At 39.6% G+C, this 17,847-nt stretch overlaps 1 protein-coding gene across 2 annotated transcripts in view; it reads left to right on the top strand.

Annotated features, from left to right (window-relative positions):
• Positions 1-10,275, top strand: part of LOC120417039 (probable serine/threonine-protein kinase cdc7) — a 34,132-nt gene extending 23,857 nt beyond the window's left edge. The window contains exons 5-8 of one of the 2 annotated variants that reach the window (XM_039578985.2): positions 1,956-2,311; positions 2,714-2,890; positions 7,365-8,106; positions 8,312-10,275. In XM_039578985.2, coding sequence (XP_039434919.1) covers positions 1,956-2,311; positions 2,714-2,890; positions 7,365-8,106; positions 8,312-8,681 — 1,645 coding nt within the window. In that variant the 3' untranslated portion in view covers positions 8,682-10,275. The remainder of the gene's footprint in view (positions 1-1,955; positions 2,312-2,713; positions 2,891-7,364; positions 8,107-8,311) is intronic. The other variant, XM_039578986.2, reaches the window with a different exon arrangement.
• The last annotated feature ends 7,572 nt before the right edge of the window (positions 10,276-17,847 follow it).

Raw genomic sequence — 17,847 nt, 5'->3', positions numbered from 1 at the left:
ATTAAAGTTAACATAATTTTTGAAAAAACGCGCCGCGTGTAAAAACGAGAAAATTGCGAAAACGGGAAAATACACCTTTTTTTTACTAAAACTGCGATATCTTTAAAATTTGAGCGATGACCTATACTTTTGAGGGTACCAAAGTTGCGTCTTTCAATTGCGCAATTTTTTGGGGTATATGGGGGGGGGGGGGGGGGGGGAACCACGTGGTTTATAGATTGTCCCATTGAAAAAAAAAAAGTTAAATAAGATGATTTAAAAATGGTTTATTAAGAATAAGTTCAATGTTAAGTTCTTAACATTCCATTCAGAGTGAATTTGGTAAAACTGATTTACCAAGCATCAAAAAAATAGTCTTAAAAAAAGAAAATTTTAAAAAGTGTCATAATTGAAATAATTTTTATTTAAGATCATTTTGTTTTATTTTTTCACTGTAATTTGTATGCCATCTTTTTGAAATAAAAAAGTCTAATTCGATCCAATTTTGCATTAAAAAATATATACCAGTTGTAAAACCCTCCTCTTTTTCAAAATGCGTAGTGATAATTGATTTTCTTTCACCATTGTAAAAATTTATTTAAAAAATATTTTAATAGTTGATATCCCTAAAATCGACCCAAGTAAAATTGAAGCTATCCAAATCATGAAATTTTCAATACAAAATTCAATCAATGAATGCAAATAAAGTTTAATTTGCGAATTTCACTCAAGTTTTGACACTTTTTGACGGCAATAAAATGTAAGATCACCAATGTTTAAAATATAAAATTGTGAAAATCACGGTGGAATTTTTTTTTCAGAGAATTAATCTGTTTGATATTTTCTTAAAATTTACGGAAATGGACAACATTAAAAAAATCACTAAAAAATACACTTACGGCTGGTACAAATTTTATTTAAAGTTCTTGTCGCCCCCCTTCAAAGTTGGCCCGACAAATCAGGGGGCAAAACCAATATTTTTTCAAAAAACTTCAAAATTTCAATGGAAATTTAAGTGCAATCAATTTGAAATGAATCAATTTGAAATGAATTCCTTGCGTTTAAAATCATTATTCGCATGTTTGGGTTGATTTAAAAAAAAATTGAACTTTTGAGAATTTTTTGATCTTTAGTATCGCAAACAGTTTTTTTTTTTCGCTGAAATTTTTTTTTTCGTCAATTCTCACATTTATTGAAAACTAATAATTGTAAAACAACTGAACTAGTGTGAAATGCATTTTAAAACACTTTTTGCATTCAAATGTTAAGCCTATGGCTTGTTTTTCTTTTTTTATATTTTTTCAAAAAAAAAATAACTCCCTGCTCCACAAGCGGAATACGGTTAATTAGGTTATTTTGAGCATCTGTGTAAATTTTGACTGAAAAAAATGTTTTTCATACAAAAATGACTGTTTTAAATCGCTAATAACTTTTCTGGCTCGAGTTTTACAGCTTTGGTATGTTCAACATAGTTGTAGAGCATTATATTTCCAATGAGATTCTCACTTTTCAGAAAATTTGGATGGATGTAGTGTACCGTGCAGATCAAACCGTAAGAAAATTGGGGTTTTCATACTTTTTTTTCGATTTTTCCCATACAATCTCCACCTTCGAGTATCAATGGGTAAATGTTGACCGATTTTGCTCATATTTGGCCCAGAGTCCTAAAATAGCTCAAGGAACAATATTCAGCTTATGGAGCGAGGTCCCATATTCTGGTACCTTAGTGATCATACAAACATTCTTAAAAATATTATTGTGTTTTAATGAAAGTGGTGCACACAGTAAAAAATAGTATTTCATCTAGGAATGTGTACATCTTTTAGGTCAGCAAAACAAAAGTAATTATATATTACCTATTTTCCAGTGCTAATCCACTTCTCTAAATTGAGATAATTTTAAATCATAAAATTTTAAAACATCATCCTCAAAATGCTAGCTTAACATTAATGACTTTTATTTTTCAAACCTTCCAGCATGACCGACCCCTACATCAACGACTCATCGGACAACGAGTCCAAAAACGGCGGTTCCTGCAACACCAAATCCAAGCTCGAGTCGGCGGAAGCCCTGCTGGCGGATCTGAACCTGCTGAACAGTGCATCCTCCGCCAACGCCACCAACTCGATCAACAATGGCCCCACCGGGACCACAAACGGGACCAACGGGTTAAACGGAACGTCAACGGGCAACAACAGTACCAGCACCAACACCAACAACAGCAATGGCAATGCCAACAACAACAACAACTTGGTGTTGGTACTGCTCAAAGAGATTAGCAAATTGCATGAAACCAACAAAAAAATCTGTCGGAATTTGCATGAAACCAAAGGTAGGTTAAAGTTGGATTTTAATTACTCAATCAGAAGGTGCGTGACGGACTGCAAAGTGGAACACATCTGTCCGTTTAAGAGTGTGCGTGACTTTTGCATTTGTGTGAGTGCTTGCGCGCTTTTGTTCTGCCTTTCTGTGTTTCAACACCATTCTTCTACTAGGGCGCTTTTAATATTCATGATTTTCTCTTTATTGTTATTTTCTAGTGAGATTTGCTTAGGTTTGATATCAGAGTGTAGCTAATTATATTATCTCTTTCTCTCTCTCTTTATCGTTTTTCGCACCTTATCCAACCAACTTGCACCTCTTTTTCCCTGATGGTCTGATTTTCCCGTCCAATTTTCCCACGTCATAATCCAACCTCTCCTCCCCCCTTAACCTAACCTCAACAACATTCTAGTGGAGATGGAAGCTTTGAAGCATGCTCCGCACTGGGGCCTTAGCCACCGTAGAGACAGCATTAGCGGTCTGAGCACCAATAGTCAGCCAATCGTAGGCCACGTGCGTTACAACAGCGGCAACAGCTTCGGCGGCGGCGGCGGCCTGCAAAGTCCCGCGCCGACCTATCACTCGCAAGGTAAATTCTTCTAGCATGTTTGTGTATTGGGGAGCGCACAGTTGATTAGGTGTAAAAATTTAGAGTAAAATAAATCGTAGCGATTTGGAAAATAGTCACAATAGAAATTGAAAACGCTGGCTATTATTTAGCACAAAAATTTCACAGTTAGATTTTTTGCACAGAATTCAAAAGTTTAAAATCGGTAAACTTTTAAAATTAAAAAATATTTTACCGAAAATCGGTTTGAAAATTATCAATAATAAACATTTTTTACTGAATTTTGGCAAAATTTAACCGAAATCGTTTTTTTAGTTTATTTATTAATCAGTAGTTGTAAAATCGTTCCAAAATTGTGGCTCAAATCACATCAAATCAGTTGTAAAATCGTTCAAAAATTTCCGAATGAGGTAAAAGCCTGAACAAACATTTAAAAAAAATTGCAGTTGTCGCCATCCATGATGAATTTGGTCAACGGTTTGCGGTTTGATTGACAGTACGGTAGAAAAATCTTCAATGAGGCAGGGGGAACAATAATAAAATAATAAAATAGTTCTCACAAATCGTAGTTTCAACCAATCAGGCTCACATTTGGGGAAGAGGGTGTGTCTACTTGATACCCTACTGCCGAAGGAGTGGCTTTGTTCATGGACGCATCCTTTAAAATTTGTTCATAAAAGTTCGATTTTTCGGATTTTAAAGTAAACTAAAGGCAAGAAGCTGGCGTAAACAAAAAAATATATATTTTGCAGATTTCTTAGGGCATGAGTTGGACGAGACATTGGATTTAATCAAATTGTATAATATGCCCAGAATCCCAAGCTGTCTTATTGTTTTCTTCCCTTTTAACTAACAATAGCATACTTTTATTCTTGTTTATTAAACATTTCTCGCAAAAACCTTGCAAATCATCTTGAATATGAATTTAACAAAATTTAGACTTATTACTGAGGTTTTAATAAAAATGCACAATGTTATGAAGTTTTTTGGTTGAAAAAAAGAGATTTTTATGAAATTGTGCTCGAAATTCACCTGCAATGAAACAATACAAACAGATGATGATCCTATGTATTGATGAATTGATTTCAAATAGCCAAACGTGGACGTGGCGTGGAGATATGATTTTTCGAAAAAAGTGGTTTTTGCGAAAAATAACGAAAATTGCATTTCCGAACCAACCTAGCACGATGTAGGTCACCCTAATGGCCAAACAGCAAAATACAGTTCTAATTATTTTGGCCATGGAACCCCCAGAATTTTTTTGAGCCTGATCGGAGAACTTTTGTTTTGGTTTAGGCTCTTTTCAAATGGAATTGCTGTTTAAGTATAAATACTCAATATTGTTCACAAAACACCGCATTTTTGCGAAAATGCTCAAATTTTCAAAATTTGCAATATGTATATCAAACATAGCGAAATTTTGTATGTTTTTTCACTTCATTAGAGTTATTTTTGAAAAATACTAAAATTTACACAAAATACTGTATTATTTCGAAAGAACTCAAATTTCCATAATTTGCAATATGGGTTTCAAACGATTCGAAATTTTACATACCTTTTCGCTTCATTAGAGTAAGTAAAGTAAATTTTTCCCAGTTCCTGAGGGGAACACCCTTGAAGAGTATCGGGGCCGGCATTTACAAAGCGGATTCAGTGGCAATTTCATTCTCAACTTAATGTTAACGTGTTAAGGTTAATGTTAACATTCCATAGGTCGCCTTCCTAAGGTGTCGTGATAAGGTCCAGTTTGTGACGATACACTACCTTCCCTTTACTAAGCAATCGTTTCCAGAAGGGAAAAGATCACCAGTTGTGTTGGTCCGAGCCGGAATTTGAACCCCGATCTGCCGCTTACTAGGCGGGAGCGTTACCACTAGGCTACGTGGCTCGGTCCTTCATTAGAGCTTTTTTTAAATACCAGAATTTTCACAAAATGCCGTTTTTTCGAAAATACTGAAATTTTTTAAAATTTGCGATATGGGTATCAAACAAAGCGGAATTTTGTATGCTTTTTCACTTTATTAAGCTTTTTTTTGAAAATACTAAAATTTTCACAAAATACCAAATTTATACGAAAATATAAAAAAAAATGCAATATGGGTACCAAAAGATGCAAAATTTTGCATGCTTTAAACACAACATAATTTTGTATGCTTCATATACAATTTTGCTTTGTTTGATACCCATACATTTGGCAAATTATAGAAATTTGAGTATTTTCAAAAACTTACGATATTTTGTGATTTTTTTTGTGATTTACAAAAAAAAATGGAAATGCATTTAAATTTGAGTATTTTTGAAAATACATTTTTTTGTTAAAATTTAAGTGTCTCATTTAAAAACTCTCATAAACTGAAAATGCACATCAAATTTCGCATCGTTCGATACCCATGTTGCAAATCATAAAAATATGAGTACTTTCGAAAAAATACGACATTTTGTGAACATTTTAGTATTTAAAAAAAAAAACTCTAATAATGTGAAAATTTATTTCATATTTCGATACCTATATTGCAAATTTTGATGAAAATACGGATTTTTGTCAAAATTTTAGCATTTAAAAAAAACTCGAATGAAGTGAAAAAGCATACAATATTTCGCTTCGTTTGTTACCCATATTGCAATTTGCAATGTAAGGTATTTTGTGAACAATTGTGCGTATTTGAAGCTTAGGCCGTTGCAATTTTTTTTTGAAGTTTATGTCCCTCGACTCTGGTTGGGGTCGAGAGGGGGGGGGGGGGGGGCAAAAAAAATAAAAAATACAAAAATTGAAAATTACAAGCCATGATCTCACCATTTGAATGAAAAAATTGTTTTAAAATGCATTTTACACCTGCCCAGTTGTTTTGCAATCATTAGTGTTCAAAATATGAAAGTATTGAAGAGATTTTTATTTTCGCCGAAAAAAATACTTTTTGCGGTGCTGTACATTGGATTTCCACAAAAATTGGAAATATTTTGATATCTCGTGACGGAGGGGCGGTACGACCCCTTCCTTTTTTGAACATGCGAAAAAAGAGGTGTTTTTCAATAATTTGCAGCCTGAAACGGTGATGAGATAGAAATTTGGTGTCAAAGGGACTTTTATGTAAAATTAGACGCCCGATTTGATGGCGTACTCAGAATTCCGAAAAAACGTATTTTTCATCGAAAAAAACACTAAAAAAGTTTTAAAAATTATCCCATTTTCCGTTACTCGACTGTAAAAATTTTTGGAACATGTCATTTTATGGGAAATTTAATGTACTTTTCGATTCTACATTGACCCAGAAGGGTCATTTTTTCATTTAGAACAAAATTTTTCATTTTAAAATTTCGTGTTTTTTCTAACTTTGTAGGGTTTTTTTTTAGAGTGTAACAATGTTCTACAAAGTTGTAGAACAGACAATTACAAAAATTTTGATATATAGACATAAGGGGTTTGCTTATAAACATCACGAGTTATCGCGATTTTACGAAAAAAAGTTTTGAAAAAGTTGGTCGTCGTCGATCATGGCGATCTTTTTGGAGAAACGCAAAAAGTTACTTTTTCAAAACTTTTTTTCGAGAATTACCCAAATATGATTTTGAATGCAGGAAAATGAATTTCTAATTGTTTTCAGTTGGTTAGACTTCTATTTCCTGTGAAATTTTGAAGTTTTTTGAAAAAATATTTTTTTTCCCCTCTGATTTTTCGGACCGATTTTGAAGGGGGGAGGGGGGGGGGGCGACATAAACTTTGAAAAATATTTGCAACGGCCTTACTACGTTTTCAAAACATATATTCTTGGTAAAATTAAGTCGATTTTAGAAAGATTTTAAAAATGAATTATCGTCCATTATCTATCAGCGATAAGATTATCGAGGATAGACCAATTCAATTCAATTCAATTCAATCCGGTTTTATTTGTGAATAATCAAGTTACAACGAGTTCATTTAGGTACAGAACAGAGTTTTGGTGTTCCTTTCAGCTGTGTTTTACATCGTATTTCAATCGAAAAATGTTTACTTATAACTATGGAATAGACAAGAGTAAGAAAAAGTTTTCAAAAAACTTACAGAAAATCACTGGAAAAAGAATCATCAATAAACCACACTAATTTTCAACCAAGCCAAAAAAAAACTTTTCTGTAGACAACAAAGCTCCAGAATGTCACCATTTTCCACTTTAATTTTACGTTCTGGACCACTGTGCATCGTGCAATGAATTGAACCATCGCAAACGTTAAATTGGCCAGGCCTGTTGCGTTAAGTTATCCGAAGAGATGATTCTTTGGTTCTTTGATGTGGTTTTAGTTTGAGCACGAATGGTCAAATAACAATAAGGATTCTGAATCTACAGAGGAGGAAGTAATGTGGGACAACATCCGCATACATTCCAAGTTTGCGTTTGAATTTCTTATTTTCGGAATCGTGGAAAACATATGCATTGTATCTTTGCTTGGGAAGCGTAATCTTTAATAAGATTAATTGAATCCAAGCTCAGCTTACTAATACCTCGCTTCCCTATTTTAGGCAACTACACGCCCGGCATCGTCTCCGACGTGGTCCGCGAAATCCGCGAGGTGTCCCGCGTGCGGGAGGAAGCCCTGATGGACCGCATGAAGACCCTGATCGAGGAACGCTCCTGGGCCGTTAACGAGACCAACTTCCGGCTGCTGAAGGAAACGGAAGAGATGAAAAAGTCCATCCACTCGGTGCGCTCCGAGATGCACCAGGTCATGGACCGGATGCTGAAGCTCGAGAATGAAGTCATTACGCTTAAGGGCCAGCTCGCCCACTACCAGCAGCGTGAGCAGGTTCAGGCCTTTGCCCTGAGGGAGCGGGACTCCTACCAGGGACTGGGGCTTGCTCCCTCCTCTGCCGGTTCGGCCAAATTCCGGCGGAACAGCATGCACCTCAACTACGGCCGCATCAACAGCACGGACGAGTTTTATGGGAATAACAACTTCAACGACGTAAGCAATGAACTGCGGTTCAGCAACGGAAGCAATAGCGCGGCGGCGCCGACGGCCGGGCCAACGACACGCGCCGGCAACAGCAGCAAGTTTGGTGAGAATAATTTTGCGACCTCCTCGGTGGTAAATGGTGGCGGTTTTGGTGGACAAGAGGACATGAACGTAATGCATGACGACGGCTCCAACTCGAGCGAAGCAAACCATCAGGTGTTGTTGCTGGAGAAGGACGCCCTGAAGCTGAGGCGCGAGCTGCAGGACGCGCTCGCCTCGAAGCAGGAGTCGGAAAGCCGGATCTCAGCGTAAGCGATTGCTAGCTAACCCCCGGAGAGGTGTGTGACTAGGTATCCTATCACACACCTCTCAAACGTAGCTTAGAACGCGTGTGTACTCGATAGACTTAGTTTCTGGTTCTAACATGGTTCTTCTTTCTTTCTGTTCATCTTCCTTCTTCCTGGTAAAACAAAAATATTTCCATTTCCTCACCTTCCTCCATACCTCGTACAGTTTGGAAAGTATTGTAAGCACTCTCAAAGAGCAGGTTCCTCCAGCGGCGCTAACGACGGCCTCAACGGCGCAGCAACACCACCACCATTCGCAACTCCTGTTGACTACCAACCCGGCTGGCCTGGGCGGCACAACTAGCTCCAGCTCGAGCAACTACTTCCGGGCGCTCAACAGTGGTTCTCCGCAGCAGCCGCCGGTGTCCGTTTCGCCGAAGCTGCAGAAGGCCGCCCAGGTGCAGAGTCTGGCGTCGCCGTCCACCCAGCAAGAACGTCACCAGCAGCAGCACCAGCAGTTTCAGCAGAGGTTCCTCGAACATGGCACGATGCCCGGTGTGGTCATGAACGTGTCTGGGCCGGTGACGGATTTGTAAGATGGTTCAGGGAGGGTTTCCACGTAGGTACTAGATTTACGCGTGATTGTGCGTAAAATTGCGTTATTTTACTTTTTGACGAAATTTAATCGATAGTCATTATTCTTAGCGATATTCTTATGCTTTTAAATAAATTTGACGATAATGCTGGTTTTACCGTAAAACGGGGTGACAAATATTGGAATTCAATTTATTGTTGTAATATTATTCTACCGGTAAATCTTGGTTCAAGATCATTATTTTTAAATTTTTTTTTTTATCAGCGCTTAAAAATATAATAGCACTGAATATATACATTTTGAAAATTTGGGTGTTTTTTAATACCCCTGACTCAAGGTTGTTAAGCAATTCTCTGAGATTTCGGTCATTCGATTTTTTTTTTGTATTTTTTAATCCCGCTGAAACTTTTTTGGTGCCTTCGGTATGCCCAAAGAAGCCATTTTGCATCATTAGTTTGTCCATATAATATTCCATACAAATTTGGCAGCTGTACATACAAAAATGATGTATGAAAATTCAAAAAATTGTATCTTTTGAATGGATTTTTTGATCGATTTGGTGTCTTCGGCAAAGTTGTAGGTATGGATAAGGACTACACTGAAAAAATAGGATACACGGCAAAAAATTTGGGTGATTTTTAATTTCACTTTTTGCCACTTAAACTTGATTTTCAAAAAAACACTATTTTTTTTTTTCATTTTCCGATAGGTTTTAGGGGACATCAAAAGCCAACTTTTCAGAAATTTCCAGAATGGGCAAAAAATCTTTGACCGAGTTATGAATTTTTGAATTAACATTGATTTAAAAAAAATCTAAATATTGGTCCCAAAATTTTTTCAAATCCATTTTTTGATGTAAAATTAAATTTGCAATCAAAAAGTACTTCAGTGAAATTTCGATAAAGTGCACTGTTTTCATGTTATAGCCATTTTTAGGTAACTTTTTTGAAAATGGTAGCAGCTATTCCTTTTTTTTTAAATTAATGCCCATGTTTACCAATTGTTGAAAAAAATATATTTGAAAGGATGAGAAAATTCTCTATATTTTGCTTTTTTGAACTTTGTTGACCCTAAGTTGCTGAGATATTGCCATGCAAAGATTTAAAAACAGGAAAATTGATGTTTTCTAAGTCTCACCCAAACAACGCAACATTTTCTAAAATCGATATCTCAGCAACTAATGGTCTGATTTACAACGTTAAAATATGAAACATTCGTGAAAATTTCTGATCGAAAAAATTTTTTTTAATCAAGACTAACATTTCCAAAGAGCCAAGCATTCAATATTACGCCCTTTTGAATAATTAGTCTTGATTTAAAAAATTGAAAATATTTTTTGCGTAAAGATCAGAAAATTTCACGAATGTTTCATATTGAAACATTGAAAATCGGACCATTAGTTGTGAGATATCGACATAAGAAAATGTTGGGTTGATTGGGTCAGATTTAGAAAACATCAATTTTCCTGTTTTTAAACACTTGCATGGCAATATCTCAGCAACTCATGGTCAACAAAGTTCAAAAAAGCAAAATATAGAGAATTTTCTCAGCCTGTCAATAATATTTTTTTCAGCAATGGGTAAACATGGGCATTAATTTAACCCTTACAGTCCGAACGTCTGATGCGAGATACCGAAAAAACCTTAAAAATGCTGTATCTTTGGCCTCTTTTGGCCAAATAAGTTCGTTCACCCCTCAAAAGAACCGGACAAATCTCTATTTTCAGAATCTACAAAGAAATTCGGAATCGGTCACTTGGCCACGGAGATATTCCGGAACCTAGTGGGGTAGGTTTTTGTCCGGGTATGCAACCCAATCTACAAATCATGATTATTATCATAAATTCTTCAAAAAAACCATCCCAATTTGCTCCAAGACCTGTTCTGGACATATAAGGCATATTCCTTTGATCCCGGACCATCGGATATGAATTGGCCACCCTTCCGGAACCGACTACACAGGAACGGATGTCGAATTCTACATCAAGTCTAATATGGCTTCCGACATGTCAAACGGCACTAAATTTGGCTCAGGAAATCAAATTTGACATCCTCAGTACGTTCTGGTGCCATTTGGCCACCCTTCCACCAACCCGGAATATCCGTAACATGGTTCCGGTGGACCAATTTCGGTAATTTCACAAGTACACTTTCCGACATGTCAAACAACACTGATTTTTGCTCAGGAACTCAAATTTGACATCCTCATTACGATTTGGTGCCATTTGGCCACTCTGCCACCAACCCGGAATATCCGTAACATGGTTCCGGTGGACCAATTTCGGTAATTTCACGAGCACACTTTCCGACTTGTCAAACAACACTGATTTTTGCTCAGGAACTCAAATTTGACATCCTCATTACGATCTGGTGCCATTTGGCCACCCTGCCACCAACCCAGAATATCCGTAACATGATTCCGGTGGACCAATTTCGGTAATTTCACGAGCACACTTTCCGACATGTCAAACAACACTGATTTTTGCTCAGGAACTCAAATTTGACATCCTCATTACGATCTGGTGCCATTTGGCCACCCTGCCATCAACCCGGAATATCCGGAAAAAATGGTTCCGGTGGACCAATTTCGGTAATTGACAAATCGGAAAGTATCCGTAAATTGGTCCATTAGAACCTTGTTACGGACAATCCGGGTTGGTGGCAGGGTGGCCAAATGGCACCAGAACGTACTGAGGATGTAAAATTTGAGTTCCTGAGCCAAAATCAGTGTTGTTTGACAAGTCGGAAAGTGTGCTCGTGAAATTACCGAAATTGGTCCACCGGAACCATGTTACGGATATTCCGGGTTGGTGGCAGGGTGGCCAAATGGCACCAGATCGTAATGTGGATGTCAAATTTGAGTTCCTGAGCCAAAATCAGTGTTGTTTGACATGTCGGAAAGTGTACTTGTAAAATTACCGAAATTGGTCCATCGGAACCATGTTACGGATATTCCGGGTTGGTGGCAGGGTGGCCAAATGGCACCAGATCGTAATGTGGATGTCAAATTTGAGTTCCTGAGCAAATATCAGTGTTGTTTGACATGTCGGAAAGTGTACTTGTAAAATTACCGAAATTGGTCCATCGGAACCATGTTACGGATATTCCGGGTTGGTGGCAGGGTGGCCAAATGGCACCAGATCGTAATGAGGATGTCAAATTTGAGTTCCTGAGCCAAAATCAGTGTTGTTTGACAAGTCGGAAAGTGTGCTCGTGAAATTACCGAAATTGGTCCACCGGAACCATGTTACGGATATTCCGGGTTGGTGGCAGGGTGGGCAAATGGCACCAGATCGTAATGTGGATGTCAAATTTGAGTTCCTGAGCAAAAATCAGTGTTGTTTGACATGTCGGAAAGTGTACTTGTGAAATTACCGAAATTGGTCCATCAGAACCATGTTACGGATATTCCGGGTTGGTGGCAGGGTGGCCAAATGGCATCAGAACGTACTGAGGATGTCAAATTTGAGTTTCTGGGCAAATATCAGTGTTGTTTGACATGTCGGAAAGTGTACTTGTAAAATTACCGAAATTGGTCCATCGGAACCATGTTACGGATATTCCGGGTTGGTGGCAGGGTGGCCAAATGGCACCAGATCGTAATGAGGATGTCAAATTTGAGTTCCTGAGCAAATATCAGTGTTGTTTGACATGTCGGAAAGTGTACTTGTGAAATTACCGAAATTGGTCCATCGGAACTATGTTACGGATATTCCGGGTTGATGGCAGGGTGGCCAAATGGCATCAGAACGTACTGAGGATGTCAAATTTGAGTTTCTGGGCAAATATCAGTGTTGTTTGACATGTCGGAAGGTACACTTGTGAAATTACCGAAATTGGTCCATCGGAACCATGTTACGGATATTCCGGGTTGGTGACAGGGTGGCCAAATGGCACCAGATCGTAATGAGGATGTCAAATTTGAGTTCCTGAGCCAAAATCAGTGTTGTTTGACAAGTCGGAAAGTGTGCTCGTGAAATTACCGAAATTGGTCCACCGGAACCATGTTACGGATATTCCGGGTTGGTGGCAGGGTGGCCAAATGGCACCAGATCGTAATGAGGATGTCAAATTTGAGTTCCTGAGCAAATATCAGTGTTGTTTGACATGTCGGAAAGTGTACTTGTGAAATTACCGAAATTGGTCCATCGGAACTATGTTACGGATATTCCGGGTTGATGGCAGGGTGGCCAAATGGCATCAGAACGTACTGAGGATGTCAAATTTGAGTTTCTGGGCAAATATCAGTGTTGTTTGACATGTCGGAAAGTGTACTTGTAAAATTACCGAAATTGGTCCATCGGAACCATGTTACGGATATTCCGGGTTGGTGGCAGGGTGGCCAAATGGCACCAGATCGTAATGAGGATGTCAAATTTGAGTTCCTGAGCAAAAATCAGTGTTGTTTGACATGTCGGAAAGTGTACTTGTGAAATTACCGAAATTGGTCCATCAGAACCATGTTACGGATATTCCGGGTTGGTGGCAGGGTGGCCAAATGGCATCAGAACGTACTGAGGATGTCAAATTTGAGTTTCTGGGCAAATATCAGTGTTGTTTGACATGTCGGAAAGTGTACTTGTGAAATTACCGAAATTGGTCCATCGGAACTATGTTACGGATATTCCGGGTTGGTGGCAGGGTGGCCAAATGGCACCAGATCGTAATGAGGATGTCAAATTTGAGTTCCTGAGCAAATATCAGTGTTGTTTGACATGTCGGAAAGTGTACTTGTGAAATTACCGAAATTGGTCCATCGGAACTATGTTACGGATATTCCGGGTTGATGGCAGGGTGGCCAAATGGCATCAGAACGTACTGAGGATGTCAAATTTGAGTTTCTGGGCAAATATCAGTGTTGTTTGACATGTCGGAAGGTACACTTGTGAAATTACCGAAATTGGTCCATCGGAACCATGTTACGGATATTCCGGGTTGGTGACAGGGTGGCCAAATGGCACCAGATCGTAATGAGGATGTCAAATTTGAGTTCCTGAGCCAAAATCAGTGTTGTTTGACAAGTCGGAAAGTGTGCTCGTGAAATTACCGAAATTGGTCCACCGGAACCATGTTACGGATATTCCGGGTTGGTGGCAGGGTGGCCAAATGGCACCAGATCGTAATGAGGATGTCAAATTTGAGTTCCTGAGCAAATATCAGTGTTGTTTGACATGTCGGAAAGTGTACTTGTGAAATTACCGAAATTGGTCCATCGGAACTATGTTACGGATATTCCGGGTTGATGGCAGGGTGGCCAAATGGCATCAGAACGTACTGAGGATGTCAAATTTGAGTTTCTGGGCAAATATCAGTGTTGTTTGACATGTCGGAAAGTGTACTTGTAAAATTACCGAAATTGGTCCATCGGAACCATGTTACGGATATTCCGGGTTGGTGGCAGGGTGGCCAAATGGCACCAGATCGTAATGAGGATGTCAAATTTGAGTTCCTGAGCAAAAATCAGTGTTGTTTGACATGTCGGAAAGTGTACTTGTGAAATTACCGAAATTGGTCCATCAGAACCATGTTACGGATATTCCGGGTTGGTGGCAGGGTGGCCAAATGGCATCAGAACGTACTGAGGATGTCAAATTTGAGTTTCTGGGCAAATATCAGTGTTGTTTGACATGTCGGAAAGTGTACTTGTAAAATTACCGAAATTGGTCCATCGGAACCATGTTACGGATATTCCGGGTTGGTGGCAGGGTGGCCAAATGGCACCAGATCGTAATGAGGATGTCAAATTTGAGTTCCTGAGCAAATATCAGTGTTGTTTGACATGTCGGAAAGTGTACTTGTGAAATTACCGAAATTGGTCCATCGGAACTATGTTACGGATATTCCGGGTTGATGGCAGGGTGGCCAAATGGCATCAGAACGTACTGAGGATGTCAAATTTGAGTTTCTGGGCAAATATCAGTGTTGTTTGACATGTCGGAAGGTACACTTGTGAAATTACCGAAATTGGTCCATCGGAACCATGTTACGGATATTCCGGGTTGGTGACAGGGTGGCCAAATGGCACCAGATCGTAATGAGGATGTCAAATTTGAGTTCCTGAGCCAAAATCAGTGTTGTTTGACAAGTCGGAAAGTGTGCTCGTGAAATTACCGAAATTGGTCCACCGGAACCATGTTACGGATATTCCGGGTTGGTGGCAGGGTGGCCAAATGGCACCAGATCGTAATGAGGATGTCAAATTTGAGTTCCTGAGCAAATATCAGTGTTGTTTGACATGTCGGAAAGTGTACTTGTGAAATTACCGAAATTGGTCCATCGGAACTATGTTACGGATATTCCGGGTTGATGGCAGGGTGGCCAAATGGCATCAGAACGTACTGAGGATGTCAAATTTGAGTTTCTGGGCAAATATCAGTGTTGTTTGACATGTCGGAAAGTGTACTTGTAAAATTACCGAAATTGGTCCATCGGAACCATGTTACGGATATTCCGGGTTGGTGGCAGGGTGGCCAAATGGCACCAGATCGTAATGAGGATGTCAAATTTGAGTTCCTGAGCAAAAATCAGTGTTGTTTGACATGTCGGAAAGTGTACTTGTGAAATTACCGAAATTGGTCCATCAGAACCATGTTACGGATATTCCGGGTTGGTGGCAGGGTGGCCAAATGGCATCAGAACGTACTGAGGATGTCAAATTTGAGTTTCTGGGCAAATATCAGTGTTGTTTGACATGTCGGAAGGTACACTTGTGAAATTACCGAAATTGGTCCATCGGAACCATGTTACGGATATTCCGGGTTGGTGACAGGGTGGCCAAATGGCACCAGATCGTAATGAGGATGTCAAATTTGAGTTCCTGAGCCAAAATCAGTGTTGTTTGACAAGTCGGAAAGTGTGCTCGTGAAATTACCGAAATTGGTCCACCGGAACCATGTTACGGATATTCCGGGTTGGTGGCAGGGTGGCCAAATGGCACCAGATCGTAATGAGGATGTCAAATTTGAGTTCCTGAGCAAATATCAGTGTTGTTTGACATGTCGGAAAGTGTACTTGTGAAATTACCGAAATTGGTCCATCGGAACTATGTTACGGATATTCCGGGTTGGTGGCAGGGTGGCCAAATGGCATCAGAACGTACTGAAGATGTCAAATTTGAGTTTCTGGGCAAATATCAGTGTTGTTTGACATGTCGGAAAGTGTACTTGTAAAATTACCGAAATTGGTCCATCGGAACCATGTTACGGATATTCCGGGTTGGTGGCAGGGTGGCCAAATGGCACCAGATCGTAATGAGGATGTCAAATTTGAGTTCCTGAGCAAAAATCAGTGTTGTTTGACATGTCGGAAAGTGTACTTGTGAAATTACCGAAATTGGTCCATCAGAACCATGTTACGGATATTCCGGGTTGATGGCAGGGTGGCCAAATGGCATCAGAACGTACTGAGGATGTCAAATTTGAGTTTCTGGGCAAATATCAGTGTTGTTTGACATGTCGGAAGGTACACTTGTGAAATTACCGAAATTGGTCCATCGGAACCATGTTACGGATATTCCGGGTTGGTGACAGGGTGGCCAAATGGCACCAGATCGTAATGAGGATGTCAAATTTGAGTTCCTGAGCCAAAATCAGTGTTGTTTGACAAGTCGGAAAGTGTGCTCGTGAAATTACCGAAATTGGTCCACCGGAACCATGTTACGGATATTCCGGGTTGGTGGCAGGGTGGCCAAATGGCACCAGATCGTAATGAGGATGTCAAATTTGAGTTCCTGAGCAAATATCAGTGTTGTTTGACATGTCGGAAAGTGTACTTGTGAAATTACCGAAATTGGTCCATCGGAACTATGTTACGGATATTCCGGGTTGATGGCAGGGTGGCCAAATGGCATCAGAACGTACTGAGGATGTCAAATTTGAGTTTCTGGGCAAATATCAGTGTTGTTTGACATGTCGGAAAGTGTACTTGTAAAATTACCGAAATTGGTCCATCGGAACCATGTTACGGATATTCCGGGTTGGTGGCAGGGTGGCCAAATGGCACCAGATCGTAATGAGGATGTCAAATTTGAGTTCCTGAGCAAAAATCAGTGTTGTTTGACATGTCGGAAAGTGTACTTGTGAAATTACCGAAATTGGTCCATCAGAACCATGTTACGGATATTCCGGGTTGGTGGCAGGGTGGCCAAATGGCATCAGAACGTACTGAGGATGTCAAATTTGAGTTTCTGGGCAAATATCAGTGTTGTTTGACATGTCGGAAGGTACACTTGTGAAATTACCGAAATTGGTCCATCGGAACCATGTTACGGATATTCCGGGTTGGTGACAGGGTGGCCAAATGGCACCAGATCGTAATGAGGATGTCAAATTTGAGTTCCTGAGCCAAAATCAGTGTTGTTTGACAAGTCGGAAAGTGTGCTCGTGAAATTACCGAAATTGGTCCACCGGAACCATGTTACGGATATTCCGGGTTGGTGGCAGGGTGGCCAAATGGCACCAGATCGTAATGAGGATGTCAAATTTGAGTTCCTGAGCAAATATCAGTGTTGTTTGACATGTCGGAAAGTGTACTTGTGAAATTACCGAAATTGGTCCATCGGAACTATGTTACGGATATTCCGGGTTGGTGGCAGGGTGGCCAAATGGCATCAGAACGTACTGAAGATGTCAAATTTGAGTTTCTGGGCAAATATCAGTGTTGTTTGACATGTCGGAAAGTGTACTTGTAAAATTACCGAAATTGGTCCATCGGAACCATGTTACGGATATTCCGGGTTGGTGGCAGGGTGGCCAAATGGCACCAGATCGTAATGAGGATGTCAAATTTGAGTTCCTGAGCAAAAATCAGTGTTGTTTGACATGTCGGAAAGTGTACTTGTGAAATTACCGAAATTGGTCCATCAGAACCATGTTACGGATATTCCGGGTTGGTGGCAGGGTGGCCAAATGGCATCAGAACGTACTGAGGATGTCAAATTTGAGTTTCTGGGCAAATACCAGTGTTGTTTGACATGTCGGAAGGTACACTTGTGAAATTACCGCAATTGGTCCATCGGAACCATGTTACGGATATTCCGGGTTGGTGGCAGGGTGGCCAAAATGGCACCAGATCGTAATGAGGATGTCAAATTTGAGTTCCTGAGCCAAAATCAGTGTTGTTTGACATGTCGGAAAGTGTGCTCGTGAAATTACCGAAATTGGTCCACCG

This window comes from Culex pipiens, chromosome 1 (assembly GCF_016801865.2).
Source record: "Culex pipiens pallens isolate TS chromosome 1, TS_CPP_V2, whole genome shotgun sequence".
Lineage (NCBI taxonomy): Eukaryota > Metazoa > Arthropoda > Insecta > Diptera > Culicidae > Culex > Culex pipiens.
This window is presented reverse-complemented; position numbering and strand designations above follow the sequence as displayed.